Source organism: Natator depressus, chromosome 20 (genome assembly GCF_965152275.1).
Source record: "Natator depressus isolate rNatDep1 chromosome 20, rNatDep2.hap1, whole genome shotgun sequence".
NCBI lineage: Eukaryota > Metazoa > Chordata > Testudines > Cheloniidae > Natator > Natator depressus.
In genome coordinates, this window is record NC_134253.1 from 5,130,759 (window position 1) to 5,158,424 (window position 27,666).

Consider the following 27,666-nt stretch of genomic DNA (forward strand, 5'->3'; position numbering starts at 1 on the left):
TCTTCCACTGCCAGGCACTAGGGCTTTTCGCAGCCGTGCCCCAGGGGGGCATCCCTTTGCTGATATGCTCCGAGTTGGGATAGGGGATAGTTTATTTTTTTCTGTACATTTATATTTTTCAGAAAAGTGCAAAGTTTTGTTGCTTTTTAAAAAAAAAAACCAAACAAACAAAGAACAGAGCCCCAGGGCCAGGAGCTGAGGCTTGGCCCAGCTCCCCCTCTCCCTGCAGATGTTCTGAGCTCAGCAAAGAACCAAACACAAGCTATAAAGTGCTCCCTTCTGGTGTGCTAATTCCCTCTCCCCGCGGACCTTCAGGATCTGATATGTATCAAAATGCAAAGCTGGGGAGCTTTGGCCCCACTTCTGGTCCCCAGACTTGTCTCCATCTTATAACAGTCTAAAGAGCCACCTCCACAAAAACAGAGCCAGTCTCTTCTGCAGTGGGGGAGCTGTCTAGTGGCTGGGGTGGGGAGAATGAGATTCAGGACGTTTGGGTTGTAATTGTGGCTCTGGGAGGGGAGTGGGGTCTATTGGTTAGACCATGGGGGTGGGGAACAGGAGCCAATTTTCCTGGCTCGGGGATGGGGTCTAGTGGTTAGAGCAGATGTGGTGAGAGGCAGTACTCCCGAGTTCTGTTCCAGGCTCAGAGGGGAATCGTGGGAAGCCTGGCAGGGAGGGCTGTACGAAGTGCACTGCCCCGGACAGAGGAAAGAAGCAGAAGGGTTTCATTAACCTCCTCCTCCCCAGGGCTGAATTAATCCCATCTCTTTTGGAATAGCCAAGGTGGAGAGACACCCCCAGGTTCCAGTGGGGGAGGAGTGGCGATTAAACCCTTTCTCCTACTTCAGTCACCTGCTTGCACTCAAGATCTGCCTCCTTCAACCTCTCCCATCTGAGAGACAGCGCCCCCCACAGAGCCAGCACATCCCACACCTGTCCAGCCGAGCCATCACGCATCAGCCTCTTCCGAAAACTCCCTGGAAGCCCTGACGGCGTGAGACGTGTTTAAAAAATACCAGCCAGGAAAACGCACAGCACAGGACGGGGGTGGGGGAGAGAACTGCCCCTGCCCCTCCCTGGCCGGTGGAAATGGACCGGACAAGTGCTCCTACCATCCCTGACGAAAAGGCTCCTTGGATATCGTTTTCTGATCCAGTCTATCCTATACCGTCCACAGAGCACAGCTCCACAAGCCACCCACAGGAGAGGGCTGGTACGAATGGAGGGTGGAGGCGGAGAGGAATGGGCTAAAACAGCATGCACCCTAAGAAGGAACTAGATCTTCAAATGAAACATGAGTGGGGTGAGCCGTCCCCCCCCCCCCCCCCGAGATCTACCGATACGCAGTATGTACAACATATCCAGGCTCTTTATATATAGACTAGAACCTCAACACAATACAGAGCGAGAGTTCTATACACATATATACACTGTGTCTGTGTTGGTGCGGTCAGTTCGGACGCATGTTCTCTACACTCTCCAGGCCTTGCTGTGCGGCACAGAGCGCCGTGCGGGAAGTGTGCTCTCTCCTCCTGAACCCGATCACCCCGGGTTGGGGGACGTGCGCTGGCAGAGCCCGGCTTTGACAGGCCACGTGCTGCCCTGCAACGCCAGAGCCCTCCTTCCTCGTCTTCGAAAGAGCTAAATGCAGCCCGAGGCGCTGGGTCCGGTGACTGTTCTTGATCCTTCTCCCCCTAGGCTCGGAGGGCGGGCGTCTCCGGTGGGCTTAAGGATCGATCCGGAAGGCCAGGAGCTTCTCCGAGTGCTGGTTGTTGAGGGTCCGCAGGTCGGGAAGGCGCAGGAGGAGTTTGGGGAAGAGGGTGGAATCATCGGGATGCTTCTTCGTCACCAGAGTCCGCAGGGCCCGGATGAGGGTCTCCTGAAGGATTTCCACGGCATCCACGTCTGAGATGCCAGAGCGATCTATGAACCAGATGAGTCATGACATTAATACCCAACCTGCTTCAAAAAAAAGCAACTGGTCCCCGCTGCAGGGGAATCTCCCTCCGTGATAGCAGTATAGGGCGTTTGACACACGCAACAGCTCACAAACTGCGAGGAGAGGCTTCCTAATGCTGAGATCTCGGCCTGGGGAAGAGTCTTCAGAGGGAAGGGATGGGACGTTTAAAACCAGGCTGGACAAAGTGGTGCCCAGTTAGGTCTTTTCCCACCTCTAACACCCACTGGCGGCGACCCTTCTGTCGAAACACTAGGAGAAGGCTTCCCTGGAAAGCTTTAGCCCAGGGAGCTGCCACAGTCAGTCCTGTTCAGTGGGGGGTCTGGAAGGTCCCAGGCGGGTTCAGCTCCATGTGCAACAGCATGCTGCATGCACTGGGGGTGCGATCCCTGAGGGACATGGGGGACTCCCGCTCCGTCATTGTCCTTGCCCCCAGGGCCAAGCGTAGAGAACAGGCTTTTAGCAGTGGGCCAGCCTGCATAGTGCAGAACACCTGGCCCGATACACCCGGGGATGGGCTTTGCAGGGGGATTGTAGCTGACGTCACCTGTGTGGCTCTGCAGAGAGAGAGCCGGCATCAGAGATCCCCCCGGGGCACGCACCCACCTGCCGAGACAAGGACGACAGCCATGAAGAGCGCCATCTCCTGGGCGTCCAGCCCGAGGGAGCCGAGCTTCTCGCTGAACTCGAACATGGCATCCAGCAGGCAGCCCATGCCCATAGAGCGCAGGCTGCAGAGCGAGTAGGTCTCGCCGCTCAGGAACGTCACCACCTTCTCCTTGGGGTTGAAGAGGGAGGAGAACCGCACCATCAGCACCTGCGGGAGGGGAGGAGAAGGTCAGAGCTGAGCCTGCAGGGGGCGCTCTGACACAAGTGCCATGGTGCGGGGCATCCAGATAATGTCCCCCGCGAGTGACCAGACAGTGTACAGGGTTTAGGAATCTGGGGGTGCCAAGGGTCCTCAGATGAGTTACATAATTATAAGCCTGGGTTGCCTGTGATAGCAGGGGACTGGACTCATTGACCCAGGAAGCCTTTCCCGTCCTATATTCCTATGACCTGGTCTCTTAGCTCAGGCAATGATAATCAGAATAGTACCTAGCCCTGGCCTAGAACTTGTCATCAGTAGCTCTCAAAGCAGGTCAGTATCATTATCCCTATCTTACAGATGGGGAAACTGAGGCACAGAGAGGGGAAACAGCCTGTCCTAAGCCCCAGTTCAGTGCTCTAGCCACTAGGTCTTTAGATGCAGGTACTGGATTCGATCCCCGACCCTGCCCTGGAGTAACTTCCTCCCTCTCGGGCTTCCCAGTGGAAAGCTGTACAAGCTGCCTGGGTGGAAAATTGAATAGCCCTGGCAGCTCTGAGGGTTGGGATGAGGGTGCTCCATGGTAGTAGCGTGGGTTTAGTGCCTGGGACATGGACATGGGTGGATGAACCTTCTCTACAGGTGCTGCCAGGCTACGGAAGTTTTATCTCAAGCTGTTTGGAGACACATGTCCTGGGTTTGATCCCCACAGACCAACTCACGAAGGGAACTCTGGAGCCACTAGGACAGCAGTTTATCCCCCACCTGATGTTTCCCACATAAAACACAATATAAAAGAATCTGTGCCCAGCATGTCATGGCCACCTAGACAGCAGGGGCAGAACCCAGCTGAATCCTCCTGCTGCAAAAGCCCTGAGCTAGAGGAGAATCTCCCATGGCAGTTAGCAGTATGGGGGCTATGACACACAGGTCAGTAGTTCTGATTCCAGACAGTAGGGGGCGCACATGGAAAAAAAGAGGCCTTGCTCCCTCCAGCAGAGAGCAGCAGGGACACACACATAGATTCCAAGGCCAGAAGGGACCACTGTGATCATCTAATCTGACCTCCTGGATAATCCAGGCCAGAGAATTTTCCCCAAATAATTCCTAGGGCAGATCTTTTAGAGAAACATCCAGTCTTGATTTTAAAATGGCCAGTGATGGAGAATCTACCATGATCCTTGGGAAACTGTTCCAATGGTTAATTACTCCCACCGTTAAAAATTTACACCTGATTTCCAGCCTAAACTTGTCTATAGCTTCAACTTCCAGCCATTGGCCGGTGTCAGACCTTTCTCTGCTAGACCGAAGCGCCCGCTACAAAATATTTGCTCCCCATGTCGGGACTTATTGACTGTAAAAGTTGTGCTGATCGTTAATTACACTCACATAAAAATCTGTGCTTTATTTCAAGTCATAATTTGTCTAGTTTAGGTCACAGTTTCTGGGTAACTGAGCTTGTGTTCCTCCTCCAGGGTCCCTCCTGGGCACCCACTTTCTGGTTCCCAGACATCACCAATCTTGGGGGGACCTGTGGTTCTCTCCCTGTGATGGGGTTTTATAGCCACCCAGCTCCCTGTGATATACCCAGCAAGTCAGTGTGTCAGCTCAGTGTGAAGGGAAAAGACCAGACCCGACCCCACAGGGGTCAAAGCTACGGGTGCAACCCGAGGCCACGCTCCAGGCAGGAGGGGCCCAGATTCAGGCTGGTGGGGCATCTGACTGACCTGGAAGGTGCCTGCCTTGAGGAGCATGACCTGGTCCTGTTGGCAGAGTGACTGGAAGCCTGGGATGCTCTTGGCGAACTCCACCACCTCCTTGACAGCAGGCGTGAAGCACTGGGAGAACTCCTCCCACACCTGCTGGCTGCTCTTGCTATTGCTGCAGTATGGGCTGGCGTTCAAAGGGCATGCCTGGGTGGGGAGAGCAAGGCAGGTCAGCAATGCAGGGAGGGACAAGAGGAGCACCAGCCTCCTAACCTGGGCAGGGTGGGCCTGGATTGGGACCCCAGAATGGAAACACACTGAAAACTTTGGGGATGGGGGAATCAGATCCAGATTGGGGGAGGGGGGGCTCAGAGCCAGATTTGGGGGGAGCTGGAGAATCAGATCCAGATTTGGTGGGCAGGAGAATCAGACCCAAATTTGGGGGAACAGGAGGAACGAGATCCAGATTTGGAAGGGGGTCCATATTTGTGGGGCTCAGTGACTCTGGATTGCAGCTGGCAAGGATCTGGCATCTCAGATTGTTGCGGGGGTGGGGGTGGGGGAGGAGTCTCCCCAAAGGAGATTGTATTTGAGCCCGAGGGGCAACACATGGGGTTGCAGAGACAGACCCGCCCTGGAATGCAGCCTAGAGCGCATGAGGGTGCAGCAGCATCGCTGCTGCCCAGCAGGGGGAGCCAACTCTTAAGAACCAAGTTGCTTCTTGGTGTCAATCCAGCTGCAGATCTGGGGCTCTGGGGCCCAACCCAGAGGGGTGCAGAGCGCCCTTCATTCCCACTGGGAACCCGAAGGGGGAGGAAGTTACTATGGGGCAGGGAGAGGTGGAGGGATTTGAATACAATCAGATGGCAACAGTTTAGGAATTAGAGAGAGTCAGGACTCCTGGGTTCTATTCCTGGCTCTGGGAGGGGAGGGGGTCTAATGGTTAGAGTGGAGGGGTGGGTCTGGGAGTCAGGACTCCTGGGTTGTATTCCTGGTCCTTTGTTTGGGGGGGTAGGGTCTAGTGGTTAGAGCGGGGGTGGGGGGAGCTGGGTTTCAGGACTCTTTGGTTCTATTCCCAGCTCTGGGAAGGGAGTGGGGTCTAATAGTTAGGGCGGGGTGAGACGAGTGGGATCCAGGACTCCTGGGTTCTCATCCCAACTCTGACTCGGCTGAGTAAGCCTGGGCCAGTCACTCCCCGTCTCTAGGCGTCAATTTCCCCTCTGGACACCCAGATGAGCCAGTCCTGCTTCCCCCCAGGGGCAGGCCCGTGCCCTCCCCCCTAACCCCTGCCATCGGGGGTCGTGCCCGGCTACTTACAATGCCTCTGCTGGTGGCCGAGCGCCAGGGGCATGCCCTCTCGGAGTAGCCATACTCGAAAGAGGGGTAGTGCCCAGCGTTGGCCAGGTAGCCAGCCTGCTGGGCCTGGTAGATGTCGTTGCCGAAGCGGCGGGGCCCGTTGTCCACGTAGCCGGGGGCCTCCTGGGGGCAGGCGCCGTAGCCGGAGAGGGGCAGGTGGGCTGAGTCGTACTGCCCGTAGGCATCGCCGTTGTTGAGCTGTTGGTCAGCGTAGCTGAGCGAGGGGTAGGGCTCGGCCCGCTTGCCCAGCCGGTCCTGCCCGCTGACAAAGATGTCGTGATAGGCCCGCGAGATGGCGCCAATGGCCTCCTCCTCCTGGGCATCGGGGCTGGGGGGCGCCTCCCCCTCGGGCCCCAGCCCCACATCCATGGGGGCCTCGTTCAGGCTGTTCATGAAGCTCTGCATCTCGTCCATCAGGCGCTGCTTCTCCCGCTTGGGGATGCGCCCGAAGCGCACAGCTGCCGGGGTGAGGGAGGAAGGAGAGAGGGCGTGAGCTGGGCAGGCACTAGGGGTGCACTCGTGAGCACCCCCCACTGGGGGTAGAGAGCAACGGGGAGGGAGCGAGCCAGCAACACTGGGGGGAGAGCCCCCCCCCAGGGCCAGGCAGTAGGAGGTGGTGCTAGGGGCTTGTCACCCCCACCAGTTCCCTTCGTGGGGCATGCAGCAGGGCCCCAGTCACGGCAGGTAGTAACAGTAATGGCCTGTTCTACATGGTTGCGCTTGGCTGCTGTGCTCCACCCCAGAGCACGCTGCATCGCAGAGCTGCCTCCCATGATGCAGCTGTTTCCCTTCCCTCCGGAGGTCTGTGTGTCGAGACTGACACAGCTCGCTTTGCACCCCACACCCCCTACAGAACCCCCTGCATGCGCCCCTCCCCCACCACTGGCTGATGTCTCCCCCCTCCCCGCAGTGGCACCTTTGCCTACCCCCCTTCCTCTGCCCAGATCACCCCCTGCCTGGCACATCTCTGCTCCACTTCTCTCCGTAATGAGGTCAGTGGGTCAGGAGCAGCACCAAGGCCCATGGGAGACGCACAGAGGGGCTGGGGCAATCTACTGCTATAGGACCGTCTAGCACCTCTGCTGAGGTGCGGGATTCACCTCTAGAGCCTCTTGAGGCAGAGATGGGGGAGGCGGGGGGAGTATGAGATTTTATCAAGGCTCCTTGAGACAGACAGACCGAGTGGCTCCCTCTGCTCCTGCCCGCTGGTCTCACCACCCAGGGGGTTCCCCCAAGTCCCGACCTGAGGCCAGACATAAGCTGATGTAAATCAGGAGAGACTCATTACAGTCAATATGGCTGCGTGGGTGTCAGATCAGATCTTTGGCAGGCAGCTACAGAGCCCCGAGTTCTATTCCTGGTTGGAAGACTGGAGTGGGGGGATGGTTAGAGCAGGGGAGGCTGGGAGTCAGGACTCCTGGGTTCTATCCCCAGCTCTGGGAGGGGAGTGGGACTAGAAGGTTAGAGCAGGGAAGTCAGGACTCCTGGGTTCTATTCCCACCCTTGGCGAGTGATGTCTAATTAGAGCAGGGGAAAGATGAGCCAGGACTCCTGGGTTCTATTCCCCGCCCCAAGAAGTGACAATCTAGTGGTTGTGGGTGGGGAAAGGGAAGGGATCCAGGACTCCTGGGTTCTCATACCAACTCCAATTTGCTATGCAAGACACTTGCTTGCTCTGTGCCTCAGTTTCCCCATCTGTTAAGTTGGGGAAAGTGATACTGCTCCACTTTGCAAAGTGCTCGGAGACCTCTGGCTGATGATAACAAGTATCTTCCTTATCCCCAGCCCCCACTTCCCCCCAATTTCTCCTTCTTGCTCCGCTGAGGCCTGACAGCAGAATAACTCTGACCCAACAAGAGATTTTCCCGGGAGTGGATTTCCAGCCCTGCCCGTGCTGGGTGGGGATGGGGTGGATCACAGGGGTGGAAGGAAAAGGGGAGGGGGAGGAGTAGCCCCAGGGATGCCCCCCTCCCCACACTGCGCCCCTCGCGGGTGTAGCACAGAGGGGCCCAATCCTGCATGGAAACATGGCAACGAAAGCAGGATCGGGCCCCAGTGCTGCAGCCTCAGGCGAGGGGACACGTGTGGGAGGTGAACGAGCCCCGTGCTGGGCAGGGCAGAGAGCCTGGTTCTCACGCCCACCTGGGGCTTGGTGGGGAGCAGCGTGCGGGGGAGATTAGGGGGGAAAGTCTGGAGGCTGATGCCTGCTCTGGGAGCTGCTGCCATAGCCTGAGCTGGAGCGGGGGCTGCACATGGCAGCCGTGACCTAGAAACCTTCTTTCCCGCACACAGGATCCCGCTGCCCCCGCAAAGCCCCAGATGGGCCTGGAAGTGGCAGGGCTTGTGGTGGGGAGAGCGCCCTGGGATTCCCTCCCCACCCCCTTCCCTCCCTTCCCCAGCCCTCCCCCCATCCTTCTCCCATACCCCCACCTCCCTGTCCCTGACCCTTTCCTCCCCCACTCTATACCACATCTCTCCCTATTCCCCCACCAGTCCCTGCCCCTCTCTGCAGTCCCCCCCCTTGTTAACACAGCAGCTGTGAGCCTGGATAATGCCCGTGGGCCTTTCCTGCCCTACACCCCCTGGGGAGCTCTTGAGGCTGCTGCTCAGTCTTGGGGTTTAGTTCCTGATTCCCCCCACCTGCCTGTGAGGATCAGGCCCAAGGGAGGCGAGATCCCCGGGCTGTTTGCTCACCCTTAGGCTCTACTCTGCCTTTGTGTGCCCCTCTGCCCTGCACTCTGGACCAGTGAGCAAGCTTTACCTGGCACAATACGCCAAGCGACAGGCGGGACCCAGGAGCCTGGCCCCTGCTGCTCCCAGCCCCTGACTAGTGGTTGGACGGGTGCGCGGGACTCATGCATTTGGGTGTTGATGGTGCTGAGATCCAGGGAGCTGGTTCTCACACGTTCCTGGCCCAAACCAGCAGAGAGCCAGAACCATCGGGGAGGGGAGGAGGGAAGCCGGGGGAGCCAAAAGTCCCAGTGAAGAGGTCCAGGTTGGGAACCTCTGGTCCCAGTCCCAGTCCACTTCCCTGGTTCTGATTCTGGTCCCAGTCCCGACCCATCTCCACGGCTCAACTTCGAGCCCTAATCCCGGTCCGGCCCATCTCTGCAGTTCTGGTACTAATCCAAGCCCACCTCCATGGATCTGGGTGTGGTCCCAGCCCCAATCCTGATCCTTCTCCATGGTTCTGGTGCTGATCCAAGCCCACCTCCATGGATCTGGGTCTGGTCTCGGCCCATCTCTTGGTCTCTCCGCCACCCCTTCACACCACACCCCTCCCCCCGGCCATTCTTAGCACGCTAATGCTGAGGAGCCATTTCAAAGTCCAACAAATCCATCATGAGCGGATGGGAGAAGCTCGAGCCATTAATCACAGCCTGGCCCTGGCATCCCCCCCACACCACTGCCCCCCTCCTTGCTCAGAGCCATAAATCAGCCCCCAGCACAGAGCTCCCATTTATCAGCTGGGGCAGCTGCTGACTGGCCAGAGCAGCAGGGAGGCAGCTATGGCTGCCTCAGGGGGAGGTGGGGTCCCGGCCGCAGGGGGGCAGTGCCCCGGCCTTTCGCCCCAAGCCACCTCCTCCATCCCCCGCTAGATTCCTTTGTGGGTCTCCTGGGGAAAGGGCGGTTTGACGGCATATCAGAAATAGTCAGCACAATTCAGAGAGTCTGCACAAGAGAGAACCAGGGCCAGGATAAAAGGGCGGGGGGCTGCAGGTTGGGATTCAGGGGCACTGGCAGAGGAGGTGTGGGGGGGAGCCCAGGGCTGGGATCGCAGGTGAGGCTGTGGGTCGGGATTGAGGGGCACTGGCAGAGGGGATGTGGAGGGGAGCCCGGGGCTGGGACAGCAGGTGGGGCTGCGGGTGGGGATTCAGGGGCACTGGCAGAGGGGATGTGGGGGGGAGCCCAGGGCTGGGACAGCAGGTGGGGCTGCGGGTCGGGATTGAGGGGCACTGGCAGAGGGGATGTGGGGGGAGCCCAGGGCTGGGACAGCAGGTGGGGCTGCGGGTCGGGATTGAGGGGCACTGGCAGAAGGGATGTGGGGGGAGCCCAGGGCTGGGACAGCAGGTGGGGCTGCGGGTCGGGATTGAGGGGCACTGGCAGAGGGGATGTGGGGGGGAGCCCAGGGCTGGGATCGCAGGTGGGGCTGCGGGTCGGGATTGAGGGGCACTGGCAGAGGGGATGTGGAGGGGAGCCCGGGGCTGGGACAGCAGGTGGGGCTGCGGGTCGGGATTGAGGGGCACTGGCAGAGGGGATGTGGGGGGAGCCCAGGGCTGGGACAGCAGGTGGGGCTGCGGGTCGGGATTGAGGGGCACTGGCAGAGGGGATGTGGAGGGGAGCCCGGGGCTGGGACAGCAGGTGGGGCTGCGGGTCGGGATTGAGGGGCACTGGCAGAGGGGATGTGGGGGGAGCCCAGGGCTGGGACAGCAGGTGGGGCTGCGGGTCGGGATTGAGGGGCACTGGCAGAGGGGATGTGGGGGGGAGCCCAGGGCTGGGATCACAGGTGGGACTGCAGGTCGGGATTGAGGGGCACTGGCAGAGGGGATGTGGGGGGGAGCCCAGGGCTGGGATCACAGGTGGGACTGCAGGTCGGGATTGAGGGGCACTGGCAGAGGGGATGTGGGGGGAGCCCAGGGCTGGGACAGCAGGTGGGGCTGCGGGTCGGGATTGAGGGGCACTGGCAGAGGGGATGTGGGGGGAGCCCAGGGCTGGGACAGCAGGTGGGGCTGCGGGTCGGGATTGAGGGGCACTGGCAGAGGGGATGTGGGGGGGAGCCCAGGGCTGGGACAGCAGGTGGGGCTGCGGGTGGGGATTCAGGGGCACTGGCAGAGGGGATGTGGGGGGAGCCCAGGGCTGGGACAGCAGGTGGGGCTGCGGGTCGGGATTGAGGGGCACTGGCAGAGGGGATGTGGGGGGAGCCCAGGGCTGGGATCGCAGGTGGGGTAGACTCTCGGGCAGGGTAAGCAGGGAGGCGGCCGGGGGCGGGGGGCCGGGCCCCCTGCGCTCACCGTCGCGGGACATGCCCACGGCCAGGCACTTCTTGAAGCGGCAGTGCTGGCAGCGGTTGCGGTTCATGCGCATGATCATGCAGTTCTCGTTCTTCACGCACATCTTGTAGTTGATGTTCTGCTGGATGCTGCGGCGGAAGAAGCCCTGGAGGGGGCCAGCGGGGAGAGGGGTCAGCGCCAGGCACACCCTGCCCCTCTGTGCCCCCCCCGGCCTGCCCCACCCCTCCCCGCCCCTCAGGCTCGGGGTGGGGGGTGCTGGCAATGAGCTCCCCTCTGAGCCGGGTCGCCCGGGGAGACGGGGCCGCGGTGACGCCCCGGCTTGCAAGGAGGCTCCGCGCGTCCCCTCGGTCCCCCCCGCCCCCGAAGCCCCGCCCCTGGCCCCGCCTCCTCACCTTGCAGCCCTCGCAGGCGTGGACGCCGTAGTGGAAGCCGGAGGCGATGTCCCCGCACACCTTGCACAGTAGCACCATCCCGCCCGTCTCTGCAAGGAGGAGGGGGAGGGGTGAGCATCACACTCCTTCGGTCCCCTCCTGCCCACCCCACTGCAGCCTCCCCGACGGAGAGGGAGGGGCCTACCAATGGGCACTCCACCCCCTCCCTCCAACCATCTGCCCAGCCCCAGGGTCTCACCTGCCTCCCTCAGACCCATCCCCCTTCCCACTGCTGCCCAGAGTCACTAACTAGCCTCTCGGAGACGCCCCCATTTCCAGCCAGACTAGGCTGCCAGCCCTACAGGACTGGGGACCCCCCAAAGAGGGGGTGCATGGTCCCAGCTGTGTGTCAATTTGGCCCCTTGTGGCTTCATGTGAGAGTACCCTACCCACCAGTATTCCTGTTGCTTTGGATGGTCTAGTGGTTAGAGCAGGGGGGCTGGGAGTCAGGACTCCTGGGTTCTATCCACAGCTCTGGGAGAGGAGTGGTGTCTAGTGGTTAGAGCAGAGGGACAGGGCATCAGGACTCCTGGATTCTACTGCTGAGTTTCTGTCCCTTCCCCTCCCTGTGCCTCAGTTTCCCCAGCTGGAACAGGGGGACAATGACAGAGCGCGCCCTGGTCACTTACTAGAGAAGGTGCCGGTCACGCCGTTCTGCTTGGCCGTGGCAACTCTGCTTTGCGTGGGGGGCGACTGGCCCTTGCTGGGGTACCTGACCCCCTCCGGGAACTGGAAGGCCACCTTAGGCGAGGATGGTGAGCTGGAACCCTGCGGCTTGATGGCCCCGATCTCAGTCAGCGTCAGCTCCTCCAGCGATGAGGGCAGGGAGTGCTGCGGGGAGGGCACCAGGTAGCCTCCGGGAGGGCTGCCCGGGGTGGGGCTGGAGCCGGCCGTGGAGCCCACGTAGAGGATCACGCTGCCTGGGGGAGAGAAAGCAGTGCGGGGGAGGTCAGATGGGGATCTTGGCTTGAGTCCTGCTGCAGAAAACAGCAGGAAGCAACAGCCGGGATAGAGGGTACTCAGGGTCTGCAGCGTCCAGTAGGGGTAGGGGAACTGCATCGGGGGACGCAGGCCGGCATCCATCCCCCAGGGCTCAGGCCTGCCAGGATTTAATCTTGGAGGGCACACGGGTGTTTTCCTGCCTGGCTAGTGTAATGGGAGAGGGGGGAAAAAGAACAGGGGGCAGGGCAAATGAAACAGGAGGATAAAAAAGGAAAGACATGGAGACACAGGGCAGGGAGAAATCTGTGCAACTGACGAACTCCATCACCTCCGAACCCCTGCACAGACTCAGGGTCCCTTCCCTTCCCTTGGCAACAGACAGCTGGAGGGGACGGGACCAGGGAGCAGCTATAGCCCACCTGGCTGGGAGATGGGGAGATCAGAGCCCCCCCCGGAGCTCGCCCAGTGTCTCACGTGGAGCTGCAGCGTGGGGGGGGGGGAGGGGGGAAGGAACACAGTGTCCGCCTGCGTACACGCACTCACACACACGTACACACACAGTCGCCGGGCAGCCCCGAGATGAGGCTGCGGGGAATGTGGGGCAGTGAGGCACGTGCTGCAGAAAGTAGGGCAAACAAACAGATGACAAAATGCAAACCCGGCTCATCCCGCTGGGAGCCGGCCCAGGGGTCCGAGGGTACGGCAGGGGTTGTGCCAAGATTCCCAGGGACGCTGGTGTGTGGAGCTGCCCGGGGCGGGGGGGGTAGGGGTGGGGGGACGCCAGCTGCCTTGATTCCATCTCTCTGCAGGCCCAGTTCTGAGCGAGAGCTTTGAGCCAAATCCAGGTCGGACACTCAGCCCCCATCCATGCCCCTCAGTCCCCACCCGCACCGGCAGAGGGAGCGTGGGGGGAGCCCTCCTGCCATCCCAGTTCTGCCTTTTGCATTAGCAGAGGCCCCTCCGCCCTCAGTCACAGCAAACTGCCTGAAGATTGTGTGGAGGGAGCCCACGGAGGCGGAGAGGAGACCTCGCCCCCTTGTGCACGTGGGCACCCACACGCACACATGTTCCTGGTGACCTATATCAGGAAAATAGCTGCTCTTGACTCGAAGATCTCAGCGGGAACCGGTTCCCCCACAGTGGGAACCGTCACACATTCCTTTATACCCGCCCGCACCCAAAATAAGCGCTCCCCGCCCCTCCTGGTATTTTCTGGGGTTGTGCCTGTGATTTTAAGAAGGCCCCGATCCGGTCTTTTAACCCGGCAGGCGCTGCCCGGACTCAACCCCCGGCAGCCCAAATTCCAGCTCAGAGCAAATATTTACAGCCGAGCCCCGCCTGCTCCCTGAAAATGGTGGGGTGAAACTCAGAGAGGCCCTTTGTTGCAGCAGCGGGTTGCCAGGCGGGATGGGAGGAGGCGCCAGGCTAAGCCAGCTGGGGGATTTGCCCCTTTCGTGCCACCTGCTCCATTCGGCCTGGGGGCAGAGAGAGATCAGGCTGCCATCAGGCTCTGCTCTCACCATGCCCCCAGGGAGCGGCGTGCCCTGGCGCCCAGGTAACACAGCCACAGGGCCTGAGGAATACGTTCATAACAGCCACACGGGCCAGCCGCTTTCTCTCCCCCCGCTCAGCCTGCCAGTGCCCACCGCTCCACAGCAAGACTCCAGCCCAGTTACTTTCGGCAGGGCAGGAAAGCGCAGGCAGTCTGGCAATAGTTCTCTCCTACCTGACACCCACAGCTCCCCCTGCTGGGAGGGGCTGGGACTGCTGTCCCCAGGAGCGCCTCGACCCTGGCCAGCGCTCCTGCCCCACTCCCTACAGCGCCCCCTGCTGGGAGGGGCTGGGACTGGAGTAGCCCAGTGCAATTTTTAAACGCCCCCCCCCATGTATAGGTGATTAAAATCCAAGCTGGCAGCAGAAATGAGAGGATTGACACCCCTCTCTCTAGCTAACAGAGGGACAGATGATGCTGGGGATGTGGGGTCAGGAGTAGGAGTGAGCACAACAGGAGGGAGGCAGAAGGGGTCAGGACAGGGGGACAGGAGGCAGAAGGGGGCACAATCAGGGCAGGGCATAGATGGCACAATGGGGGCAGAGGGGGCACAATGGGGGCAGGGGGTTGGAGAGAGCACGCCGGGGGGCAGGGGGCAGAAGGAAGGGGCAGGGGCAGGAGAGGGCACAAGGGAGGGGCAAAGGAGGGCAGAAGGGGGGGCAGGGGAGGGCAAAAGGGAGGGGCAGGGGCAGGAGAGGGCACCCTGCGGGGGAAGAGGCTCAAGGGAGGGGCAGGGGTAGGACAGGGCACAAAGGAGGGCTAGGGGGTAGGAGAGGGCACGCCGGGGGGCAGGGGGCAGAAGGGAGGGGCAGGGGTAGGACAGGGCACGAGGGAGAGCTAGGGGGTAGGAGAGGGCACGCCGGGGGGCGGGGGCAGAAGGGAGGGGCAGGGGTAGGACAGGGCACAAGGGAGGGGCAGGGGGTAGAAGAGGGCACGCCGGGGGGCGGGGGCAGAAGGGAGGGGCAGGGGTAGGACAGGGCACAAGGGAGGGGCAGGGGGTAGGAGAGGGCACGCCGGGGGGTGGGGGCAGCAGGGAGGGGCAGGGGTAGGAAAGGGCACAAGGGAGGGGCAGGGGGTAGGAGAGGGCACGCCGGGGGGCGGGGGCAGAAGGGAGGGGCAGGGGTAGGAAAGGGCACAAGGGAGGGGCAGGGGGTAGGAGAGGGCACGCCGGGGGGCGGGGGCAGAAGGGAGGGGCAGGGGTAGGACAGGGCACAAGGGAGGGGCAGGGGGTAGGAGAGGGCACGCCGGGGGGTGGGGGCAGCAGGGAGGGGCAGGGGTAGGAAAGGGCACAAGGGAGGGGCAGGGGGTAGGAGAGGGCACGCCGGGGGGCGGGGGCAGAAGGGAGGGGCAGGGGGTAGGAGAGGGCACGCCGGGGGGCGGGGGCAGAAGGGAGGGGCAGGGGTAGGACAGGGCACAAGGGAGGGGCAGGGGGTAGGAGAGGGCACGCCGGGGCGGGGGGGGGCAGCAGACGATCAGGCCAAAGGGGCAGGAGAGGACACGGCCGCCCCCCCTCAATCAGGTCACGGCTCGCACGTGTCCGCCCGGGGCGCGGTGCCGGGAACAGCAGCGGGCGGGCGCCGCGCCAGCCCCAGCCCCGGGGACACCTGACCGGCTGCTCACATGGCTGCGGCGGCCCGGGGCGCTCGCGCGGGGGGGGGCGCGATGGCTCCGGCTCGGGGCGGGGGCGATGGGCGGGGGGGGCACCCAAGGCAGCCTCTTTCAGACGCCCCTAAACTCCGAATGTGGGGTGGGGGGGTAGCGGCAAAAGTGCCCGCGTGCGAAGGGGGCTCGGCTGGGCCGATCGACAGACCGACAGACCTCAGGGGGCTGCATCTCAAAGCTCCCCGCCCTCTCCCACACCCCCCTTCCACTGTGCCGAGAGGGGGAAGGGAACAGAACCCAGGAGTCCTGGCTGTCAGCCCCTCCCCCAACCTCTAGACCCCACTCCCCTTCTGGAGCCCTGCGCAGAACCCAGGAGTCCTAGCTGCCCTTTGTCTGCCCTAACCACTACCCCTTCTCCCAGAAATGTGAACAGAACCCAGGCGTCCTGGCTCCCGGACACCCCCACCCACGCTAACCACTAGTCCCCACTCCCCTCCCCGTTCTGGGACCAGAACCTGGCTGTCCACTCCCAGACCAAAAATTAACCCTTTAAGGCTTTCTAGCGGGCTAATGCAAACAGTTGGGGGTGGACGGGAGGTCTGCCCCCACCCTGCAGTGCCAGGGGTTAACCATTACCACGCTGGGGTTTTGCAGCCTGGCAGCCAGGCGGATGCTCCTGCCCGCGCCTGGCCCTGTCGTTCATCCAAAATCTTGAAAACGCTTTAAACATTTATTTTTGAGCAAGGTGTAAATTTCCCTGCTCCCCTTCGGTTCGGGTCTGTCCGTCGCTTGGTGCCAAGGCCCAGCAGTGGGTCCAGTCTATATCTGGCCGAGGGACAGGAGCTGGGACCGTCAGCCTGCCGGAGTTAACTCCTTTTGCAAAGCCGGGTGGTGGGTTTCTTACATCTTAAATCCAACTGCAGGTTTGGTTCCAGACCCAGCTGCTGGGTTTCAGCTTCGGATCTGGAACCAGAACCAGCTCTCGGGTTCTGAGTTTGGCTCTGGACCCAGGTTGGGATGCAGATGTTGGGTGCTGGGATGAGATCTGGACCCAGCAGTTCCGTTCAGGGTCCCTTCCATGCTGGCTCAAGGACTCTTCCCAGGGCTTTTCTCTAAGGCGGAGATGCTGGTGCGTGCCAAGGTTTGGAAGTGTTAATGGACTGCTGGGGGGAAGCGGAGGGACTGCTGAGGCCCTGGCTCCCATGACCCATCAGCTGCTGGGTGCCCTGGACTTGTCTGATGGCCTTTAACAGAACGGGGCTTGTCCCATTGTGGGGGCACCCTCCCCCCCTTGACAGGGCCTTGCTGTTGCAGCTGGCAGACAGACCAACAAATTGCCCTCCGCCTGGTGCTTCCTGCTTCCCGATCATGGCCCCTTCCAAAGGGGGTTAGAGCCCCACTGGGTGGTTGGCACCCCCGGGCAACGCACAAGCAGCCTATAATTCAGCTCTCTCCTCCTCTATGGGCCAAAATCTTGCCCCCTGGCTCTGGATCCTCTTGAAGGCGAGGTCTGGATTTGACAACCTTGGATCTGAACTCACCCCAATGGTTTGGGTTCGAGGTCAGGTACAGATGGGGGCCTGTTTTCCTGTTCGGATGCTGCCGGCATCTTACGGGAACGGTGGCTGGGCAGGGGATGTTGGGGGATCGGGATCCCCAAAGGGCAGCTTGCAAAACTGCATCACTCTCAGCCCACAGCCCTGGCCCCCATCCAACTGCAGGACCTTACACTGCGGGATCCCAAACCAGACACTGACCCAGTCCTGCAACCCACAGCTCCTGTTGACTTCAAGCACTGGGAATACAGGGGAAGCCCGGAATGGCACATTCCCTCTTCAGATTTAGATCCATTTCCCCTTAGACCTCTCAGTCAATTTCTCTTTGATAAATGCGCCACTATTCACATTAGGATGGCATGTAGAGACCCCAGTGGAGATCAGGGCCCTATTGTGCTGGGCACTGCACAGACAGAGTGAGGGGCTCCCTGCCCCCAAAAGTGCCCAGGCTAAATAGACAAAGGGTGGCAGAGGAAACAGATGCCAAGAGAGAGGAAGTGACTTGCCTAGAGGCTGGCAGTGGCAGAGCTGAAGAAGAGCCCAGCTGCCCTGAGTCCTAGTTCAGTACTCTAGCCACTAGACCATGCTGCCTAAAGGACACCAGCGCCTCTGAGTTTCCCTGGCTCTGTTTCGCTGCAGCCATTTGCAGCCCGGTTGGCACCTGCTGCCCCAGAGCGGCGATTAGCACAATGGCGCCGTCCCAGCCTTGCTGACTTGACAATCTGACACGGGGACCCGCTGCTTTCGGGAAAGGGGCATTGTGGAAAATAAAAAAATAAAACCCATCCCCACCGGGGGACTGATTTCAGCAGAGCTCCTGGAGCTGGGAAAGCAGCAGAGGTTAAGACGCCGCAGCGTGTGTTTCATGGGCACTGGGGGGCGGGGGAGAAGGGGGGAATCCATCATGAAGACACCTTCTCCTCGGCACTGCGCTGGAAGCAGATGCTGCCTCCCGTACCTGGTGACCTGAATTCTCCTGACAAAGGCAAATCACACTGCGCTCTCAAACATATTTACAAGGCATGTCACACTCCGCAGCTTCCCCAGCTCCCAGCAGCTGGGGGAGTCCTTCTACATTTCACAGGCCGGGCCGGCTCACCACCAGCCGTTTGCAGCGTTTAAACCCCATTATCCTCTCTCTCCAGATACGGGAAGCACGTTTTTGAGTTTTTTTGGGGTTTTTTGGTGCTTGGCTTTCGGAGTTATTTAGAGGCTGAATCCAAGCTGGCCTTTGCAGTCCCACACGTGTCTCTTAAACCCTCCCCGCCTCCCCCGGCAATCTGTCCAGAACTGCAGCCAAATACCAAATACCAAAAAAAAAACCCCAAAAACCTCAGAAACAAATGTAGGTTCATGGGTAAACAAAGGGGGGGGGTCATGCTGACCCCTTTCTGACCCTGGCTCCGCTGATTTTGGGTGCCCCAAAATTGCAGACTGCCTGAGTTTTTAGAGGTGCTGAGGACCCCACAATTCCAGCTGAAGTCAAGCGGGTGGCAGCCCTGAAAATCAGCCCCCCTCCCCCGCCACAGTGTCCCTTCTGCCTGTGTGTTTTCCACGCTGGGGAAGCCTGGGATTGGAGGCCTATTCTTCATGCCAGCGTGTGGGGGTTTCACACACCGCCGTGACTCTGCAAGATCGTGATGTCTGTCACTGATTTGGAGCAAGAAAGTGGGTCAGTTTCACCCACAGTAAAATAACTTGTTGCATCGGGCAACTGAGGGTCAGATCTCGGGTTCCCAGCTTGGGACGCCTCGCTGGAGCAAGACAGGACATTTGGAGCTGTAACTCCAGGGCCCCGGAGTTCGTAAGGGACGTGTGTCGGATCTGGGGTTCCTGACCCCAGCAGAAGCCAAGACACAACCTGGCTCTTCAGTCCTATCTGTCCCTCCCCTCCTCTCTCCTTCCCATGTCACCTAGGTGCTGCAGGGGATTGGGATGCAGGTGATTTCCCTTCACCCCTCCAGACAGGCTGCTGCAGCCGGGGTTACACAAAGGGTGTTAACTTCCTTGGCTTGTATAGCTCCTCACTAATGTGGTTTAACTTTTACACTGTGACAGTGCCCAGAAGCCTCTGCCAATTCGGGCCCCCTCGTACTGGGCCCAGACCAGAACACCCCGGGATTTCAGGGCGTTGAAAATCCAGCTCCAAATTTCTTGCTTGGCACAAGGCTCCATTTGCAACCGTCTCGGGTGCCTGAGCTCTAAGCAACTTCCTGCAAAAAGAGGACAAGCTGGGGCCCCCGGGGGGTGGGAAACAGCCCCCCTCTCCCCCGGCAAGATGGGATGCTGCATCCCTGCGTATGGCAAAGTGTAAATAAATGAGATTACCCAGAAAGGGAACACGCGTCTAGTAAAGGACTTAGCTGCGCTGCCAGGAGACACTAGCTACTCGTGCGGGGTTTAATCTTCCAGCACGTTCCTTCACCAGTGGAGCGAGGGGCGGGGGAGGAAACTGCCTCGCGCTTTTTTTGGCTTAAGTAGGTTACGCAAATCGGAGTGCATCTGCGGGCTGGCGGGAGCTTCCGATCAGGCGCGAATCTGGGAGCAGAGACAGCAGGGCAAGCGAGCCCCACAGAGCTCGAGTGTCCGGCGTCGGGGGGAGAAGGGCAACAGCAAGGATCGCCCGCTCTCAGGGGCTGGGGCTGGCTTAGATCTGGGGGAGAGAATCCCTGTATAAACAGCTGCCATGCCCCAGCCCAGAGGTGGCTGCATTTCAGCAGTGGGGGAGTGATCCCCTGGTTGTCTTTTTGTTCTCTTTGTGCAGGGTCCTGCTCTGTGCCTGGGACTCTTGAGCACATCTGCACTACAATAACGAATAATAATAATCAGGAGCATGGTAGTTCAATGACTCTCCCTCCCTAGTCTGACTACTTCCACAGCCCCATCACCAAAATCTCCAACCATCTAGGGCTGGAGTTTCTAAACCAGCCAAAGGCCAGGATTCCCATGGGGTCAATTCACAGAGAGGCATTGATTTTTTCCAGAGAGCCCCGCACCCAGCAGCTGGGACAAAATCAGGGCCAGATTCTCCAGCATCCAACACACCCGAGATGCAGCCACTTGCATCAGTGCCTAAATTGGAGCTAAAATTCTGGCCTCCTAGCCTCTGGCTTGCTTGATGCTGGGGGGCTTCCCCTCCCCCCAGCTTACAGATCCAGGGGTCCTGTGGGAAGCCCCAGCGCAGCCTGCATCCTCTCACTCCCAGCTGAGCTGTGTGTTGATTTTAACCAGTCACTGTCTTGCTTTTGGGGAGACTTTCCTTCCAAGACAGATGAGTGGAGAACCCCGCTTTACCAAGGGGGGAGCAGCAAAAGCCAGCAGCTGAGCTGACTGCTCTGCCTTGGCTTCCAAGTTCGGCAGCCCCCTGCCACAAAAGGAAAGGCTCCTTTCCTTTGAGCAACTGGGGAGCCCACTCTGCAGGGGTGCCTGACCGTGCTGGATTTACAAGGAGGTGGGAGAGGTTGGCGTGTGGGTGAGGGGGGTCAGGGACAGGATGGGGGGGTCTCTGGAGAATTGAGTGGGGAGTCACCGTACAGAGCGACCCCCTTGCACATGAGCGGATGGGGGTAATGATAAATGGAGGAACAGAGTTCCCCATTTTGGACCCAGATCTGCGTTCTGGTTCTGCCTGTCATGGAAGTCAGGGTGGGGGACCCCTTCCAAGCAGAGATGGGTCCGACCCCATCCCCTCCACCACTACCCCCACCTCAAGCTTTGGGGAAGGGGCTGCAAACATAATCCGATCTGGGGCCCTCAAAGCACTTTACTCAGGTCCCCAGGCGAGTAGCCTTATCCCTGCTTTTCAGAGAGGGAAACTGAGGCACAGACGGAGCCACTAGCAAAGCTGACAAGAGGAGCCAGCATCCCAGTCCAGTGCTCTGTGCAATGGGCCCGGATGCTCCCAATTTTGGCTGTCGATTTTTGTGGTTTGTGGCCATAGCAACAAAAGAAAAAGCTGTTCGGAGGGGCTGTTTTAAAGCCTGCTGGGCCCTTAGGGGAAGGCATGGAAGCAACAGAGAACCAGACCGCTCCCCCTGGAGAGACAGATTCCCTCAGTCGCTGATATTTGTTCTCCAGCAAAAGAGGTGCAGATTTTGAGGCCAGAAGGCACCACTTTGATAATCTAATCTGGTCCTCTGTGTAATCCAACCCAGAGACCGTCCCCCAGCCACCCCTGCATGGCCCGGGCAAGAGACACCCCCCCACAAGGATCCCTCCATGGCCCAGGCCAGAGACCCTCCCCCTGTGATACCTGCATCCAGCCCATATCTTGGGGTTGAGCTAGGGCATATGTTTTGATGCCCGGGCCAGAGCCAGGTGCGTCTCCTTGGCCAGCAGGAACCAGGCAAGAGGCAACCCCTCCCCTTCGCCTTGGAGAAAAGAGGGCTTTTCCAGTTGCCATGCAAACGAGACAGCCTAACGAACTGCAACCCCCCCCCCCCGCTTTTTTTTTTTCTCTAGGGCCAGCTTCCTATTCATTTTCAAGCCGGTTTCAGCCTCCCTGGCACCTGGGTGCCCCGCCGACGTCTGCAGACAAGCAGCAGAGAGAGCAAATTAGGTCAATGTCACCGTGACGGTGGACAAGATATATGAGGTGACGCAGCCTCTGAATCAAGGACTGGGGGTTGGGGGGGGGTGGCAGCCCAGAACTAACCCCTGACCCTTGTGCATACACCCCACCGCCACCCCACTAGCTGGAGAGCTCCAGGAGGGGAGACAAGCCCCCCATGCTCCGGTGGCACAATGAAAGAGCCCTGAAACAAAGAGTGCACCGAAATCCCGGCTGAGATAACAATCAAGCCATCTGCTTTCCTCCGGCCCCAGCTCAGCTTTGGGGGAAAAATCACCCTGCTGCTCAGGCAACCTTTAGTGTCCCCTTGGAGATATTTGTTTCAAGCACTGGCTCCCACTCCCCGCCCCCCCCCGCCGCCCCGCACGTTCCCCTAATTAACGTGCTGATTAGTGAACGAGGAGAACATTCTGGGTGCTTCAAGGGAGACCTGCCAACCTACCCAGGTTCTTTTTCGGTGTCTGGGCAGATGAAGTACTACTCCTTTCAACTACGAGCAGGGAGGGACAGCTCTTGGTGTCTGCAAGCCAGGGTGATTGGCATGCAGGAGGCAAAGGGATTGGGCTGGTGGGCGCTGGTGTGCAATTCATCAGCGCTCAGGGGGGCAAGTGGATCTAGGGCCTCGCTGGGACTCGGAGACCTGGCTTCTGGTCCCAGCTTTGCCCCGGCCTTTCTCCATGCCTCAGTTTCCCCTCCGTCTCTTTGTCTACGTAGATCTGGGGCAGGGGCTCTCTGTCTTGCTTAGAGTGTGCCAGATATGGACAGGCCTGCCAGTAGATTTCAGATCCCGCCTTCCATGAGCTTCCGCCACCAGCGGGAGAATGGGCATCTCCCACCTTCTCTAGGTGCTGGACAAAGAACAAAGCCACTAAACTGGGGAGCCGCCCGTAACAATACTGCAGAGCTGAGCAGAGAGCGCATCCTGGCGCCAAAAACGCCTGGCTATTGGGGAACAGAAATGGGTCTTTTTGGATCACGCCCGGGGAGGCATCTGGCACCGATAAAGACCCTGATCCTGCAATTTGTCCCTATTCAGCCTGTGTGCCTCACGTGTGCTTAAGTCCCACGGGATGTAGGTGCCTAACTCCCTTAGGCACTTCTAAGAATCCCAGCCCAGGCTCCCAGCAGCATCAGAAGACAGTATTGGATGGATAACCCAGAAGCCATCACTTTGGTTCTTCCAGAGGCCCGCTCAGGCATGCCCGTGATATCACCTGACACCCCCTCCCAAGAAATACCTGCACGCACCCCCCTCGCTGTCATGTGACAGGCCGCAGCAGACTCATCCAGGGGAGAGGCGCACTCTCAAGCCAAATAATCAAAGCCCCAAGATTAACCCTCAACTGTGCCCTGTAAGAATCCCAAATCCAGATTGTGGGCGAGGAATAGGCTGTGTGGGCACCCCTGCCTGCAGGGAGATGGACAATGTCTGGGCGCTGGGCATGTCCACTCATCTCTGAATTGTCAGAGGCCCGTTCTGATCCTTCCTTAAACGCTGGGGGCTGCTCGCCTGCGAGGCACCGTGCATGTAGGTCCCGGAAGGGAGGTGCAGAGCGGAGACTGAGAGCAAGAGGTGTTGCAGCACAGGGAGATTTGGCCCGAGACGCAGCAGACGGCGAGGTTTGCTGCTAACCTCCAGGCGGCCATTTTTCTTCTCTCCGAACCCAGCTCCCCATGCGGGGCACAGGGCAGTGCAGTCCAGTGGGCTCATCTGGCACTGAGGGGTGCTGTAATGAGGACTGCCACCAGGGGGCACTGAGAACACTGGGAGGGGTAGCTGCTGCTCCCAGTTTGCGCTTGTGTCGGGGTGCGGGATACAGTCACCCCTGCAACGAGCACGGCCCTGGGATTTTACTTAGCAGTGTAGAGTGGTGCCCATCACCAAGGCATCTGGTACCACTACAAACCAACTGTCTTGACCCATCACAAACCAACTGCCTTGGTAAACAATCCCTATTAGGAAGGGTCAAGTCTGGTCTTACTGTAACACAGAGCAGGTCCTGCCCTGGGCAAGTCACTGCCTTTCTCTGTGCCTCAGTTTCCCCTCCCACTCTTTGTCTATTTAGATTTGGGGCAGGGTCTCTCTGTCTTGTTTAGAGTGCACCAGGTACGGACAGGTATGTCAGTAGATTTCAGCTTCCATCTTCTATGAGCTCCTGCCTCCTGCGGGCAAATGGGCATCTCCCACCTTCTCTAGGTCCCCATCACTGAACTGTCCCCACCATACTGTCTGAGCACCTTACAATCCTTAACAGATTTAATGATCCCCACGAAGAAGGGCTGGGCCATCCCCATTCTACAGATGGAGAAACTGGGACACGGGGGATTAAGTGACATGCCCAAGGTCATCCGGCAAATCGGTTGCAGACCTGGGCATTGAGCCCCACCCAACCCTCCCAAGTGCCACTCCAAGAGCTCTGACCTTCCTACCTCTTCCCACCCCCAGCAAGCGGAGCCGCCTGGGACAACAGTGAGTGTGACCTCAGCGGGTGCAGCAGCTGTGACTGGTCGGATAAGCACTTCCCCGGCTGCTGTGGAATCTGTCCAACACCTTGAACTTCATGTGACCCCAAGGAGAAGATTGGGGCCCTTAGCCTCCTAAACGAGATCCGCCTAAGCCAGGCTGGTGAGTTCAACACTCACGTTCCAGCTCGCCAGGGTTTAATGACCTGGCTGGGTGCTGGGAGCGCATACACTCACACCCGCACCCCCACCCTCCTGCGTGACATCCTCTGAGTCACCGGCAATCTTCCCCTAAGCGTGATTTACCCGGGAAGCCTCGGGCACGTACAGCTCAGCCGGAGTGAATTACGGTCAGCAGAAGACACAGCTGCCAGGGCTGCGCCCTGGCCGCCACGGGGAAGCGGACAGGAGGCAAGAATAGCACACAGGCATGTTCAGGAGCTGTCCCATGGCCCAGGTGGCCACTGGAGAGCAGGGGCGCTGAGAGCCATTGAACCAAACTGTAAACCCTGGATAGGATGGAAACCACTTCAAGCCGGGGGTGTGGCAGCCCCCCTAGCTCCAGCGCCTATGCTGGAGAGGGCCAAGCAATGGCTCTTGAGCTGCCAGTCCCAGCCCCGGGACTGGACAGACAGACAGAGCCACGAGTGGACAGCAAAAGGAGACAGCTAGGATCCTATGGGACACAGAGGGTGCTTGATAGATAGATAGATAGATAGATAGATAGATAGATAGATAGATAGATAGATAGATAGATAGATAGATATTGGGCAGGGAGGGCGGATGTAGGGGGGATGGATGGACAGGTAGATATGGGCAGGGAGGGGGGATGGATGGACAGGTAGATATGGGCAGGGAGGGGGGATGGATAAGGGTATGGATGGACAGTAGGTATGGGCAGGGAGGGGGGATGGGTAAGGGAATGGATGGACAGGTAGATATGGGCAAGGAGGGGGGATGTATAAGGAGATGGATGGACAGTAGATATGGGCAGGGAGGGGGGATGGATAAGGGGATGGATGGACAGATAGAGATGGGCAGGGAGGGGGGATGGATGGACAGGTAGAGATGGACGGGGGGGATGGATAAGGGGATGGATGGACAGGTAGATATGGGCAGGGAGGGGGATGTAAAAGGAGATGGATGGACAGGTAGATATGGGCAGGGAGGGGGGATGGATGGACAGGTAGAGATGGGTGGGGGGATGGATAAGGGGATGGATGGACAGGTAGATATGGGCAGGGAGGGGGGATGGAGAGGGGATGGATGGACAGGTAGATATGGGCAGGGAGGGGGGATGTATAAGGAGATGGATGGACAGTAGATATGGGCAGGGAGGGGGGATGGATAAGGGGATGGATGGACAGGTAGATATGGGGAGGGCCTGGAGAAAATTGTGATTTTTTGCGGAAAATTCACGGCCGCATCCTTCGCATAAAACTGCTGCTGTGTCCCCCTGCACTGCTGCCATTTACTCTGGTGGCTGCAGACTTTGTCCTCCTCTCCTCCTTTCTCCCGCTTGGTGCCCACCTGGGGCAGACTCAGTTGCTGGATGGTGCAGTTCCCTGCATACCCCTAGTTGACAGCCACCAGGGGCCTTCCGTATGACAGGATGTTACGAAGGTGATGTCGAAACGCAAACCAACTCCGCATGACGTCACCACATGGCACAGGGACCTCAAAGGACCAATGGGACCCAACTGTGATGTCAGGACAAGCACTGGCGTGACATCATCAAGATGCCAACGTGAGCTGGTGTGACATCACCCATGGCACAGTGGTCTCAAATCTCTGCCTCGAAACACCCCTGAGTGTGACATCACTGGGCAGCAGGGTGACATCCTCAAGATGCCAGCGTGCCCTGGCATGACATCAAGACACCAGTGTGACCCACCGTGATGTCGCCACACTGCATGGTGACATCACAAGATGCCACAATGACGTCATGTCCAAATGCCATCGCGTGGATCCCTCTCACCCCACAGGAGCGATGCCAGGACCCACAAACACTGTGGCGATCCCAGAAATGAGCATGAGGTGCCCTCAGCTGCTACTGTAGACATCTGGGATGGCGGCCGTTACGGGAGAGATTTTGATATTTCAGAGGGACCCGTTACACCTTAACGACCTCAATTGCTTCCCTCCACCCCCCCCCCCAGTGCTGCAAGCTGCTTAGAAGCGATTTATACAGAAGGATGAAATGCAGGAAGAGGGGTTCCCTGCCCCAGAGGGGAGGGGGTCCCCGTGCCCCGGCACACAGAGAGGGGAGCCCCCAGGTGAACTCTGGTTACAAGGCACAGGGCAGCAGCTTTCGCCAAGGGGCTAGTGGTGGGGCAGGGTTAGAACTGCACTGTATTATCCCCACTTCCCATGGGCATATCCTGCCCTCGATCAATGCCAGTGCCAATCCGGAGTCGCGCCACCCACATCAGTCGTGGAAATGAGAGAGTTGACTGCCCCCCCCCACACACTATCCCAAGCACCCGCTTGAAATCCCAACCCGCACCTCAGTCGACCCCAAACTCCCCATTAGTAGGTCAATGCCATGCCTCCCACGTCACACGCCCAATTCACAGCTCGCCAGGGGCCATCCTCTTGCCACCCTCCCGAGAGCCGGCCCATGTCTGCAGGGACCTGGCGTCACACACCTTGCTTGGCGCCGGTCCCACGGGGAGAAGCGCTGGAGACAGGTTAGAGGAGGATTGCAGGCTCTCTCCCATCAAACACAACGCACCACCGATTCGCATCCTCCCTCTGCCTCTACGGAACCATTCCCCCTCCCCCCCCGGGCTCAGCGCCTCCCCTGGAGCCCACCCCCAGGGCCCCCCCAAACGAAGCCTCCCCTCTAAGCTTTAACCCTTCGTGCTTTCCAGCCGTGCAAAAAAAAGAAAAGAAAAGAAGAAAGATACTGCCAGTTTACAAATTCCAGCCTCTGAAAAGTCCGCCTGCCTCTCCCCCCCACCCCCCAGTGGGTTTTGTGGGGAGAAGGGAAATAAAGCAAAGCGGGCGGGGGGGGGGCGGATTCTGATTTAGCTGCAGCAGAGAGAAAGTAGCTTATTTGTCAGCCAGCCCATTCTGGAAGCTGCAAGAGAATCCTTGAAATAAACACAGCACCGATGAGCTCCCCAGGTGCGTCAGCAATTTGTCTGACCCCCCCACACACACACACAAATCCCGGGCCAGCCCCGGGTCCCCAAGGCAATCCGTGACCGCGATGCTTCCGAGTGTGCAGATCAGAAAGGCCGTGCTCTTACCAGGGCTGTTATCCATGGTGATCTCTGTCTGGCTCGTCCTTAATTTCACCCGGCCCCCTTTCGGGGAGGCAGGCAGGAGTGTGAGGGGGCTGCGTGTGGGGGGCGGTGGTGGCTGGGGCGGGGGGGTTGTCTTTGGCCACCCGGCTTCCTCCTCCGCGGCTCCTCCGGGCGTATTCGCTCCCGAGCCGCCAGCTGCCCAAATGCCTTCAGATTCCAGAAGGCAGCCCCGGCTGCCGATTGCGGCTTCCACGTGCTCCTGACTGGGGCTGGAGCTTTCTCCGCGTCTACATGGGCGAGGGTGGCTGGTTCACTCGGGGATTAGCGAGCGCTCGTTTCCTAGCCAGGCGGGGTTGCGGGGGAGTCGGGCGCTGGCGATGCCTTCGCGGGCGGCTCGTGTGTTGACGGCATGTGAGGCAGCCCGAGCCGTGCCCCACTGACACACATTTCAGACAAGGAG

At 59.6% G+C, this 27,666-nt stretch overlaps 1 protein-coding gene across 1 annotated transcript; it reads right to left on the bottom strand.

The window, feature by feature from the left end:
• LOC141975138 (nuclear receptor subfamily 1 group D member 2-like) lies at positions 1 to 27,666 on the bottom strand. Its single transcript, XM_074935324.1, has 8 exons — positions 27,210 to 27,666; positions 11,900 to 12,190; positions 11,232 to 11,320; positions 10,840 to 10,984; positions 5,789 to 6,285; positions 4,493 to 4,678; positions 2,564 to 2,774; positions 1 to 1,923 (listed from the first exon to the last, which is right to left on the bottom strand). The coding sequence occupies exons 1-8, from the start codon at positions 27,223 to 27,225 to the stop codon at positions 1,727 to 1,729; spliced, it is 1,632 nt and encodes a 543-aa protein (XP_074791425.1). The 5' UTR covers positions 27,226 to 27,666; the 3' UTR covers positions 1 to 1,726.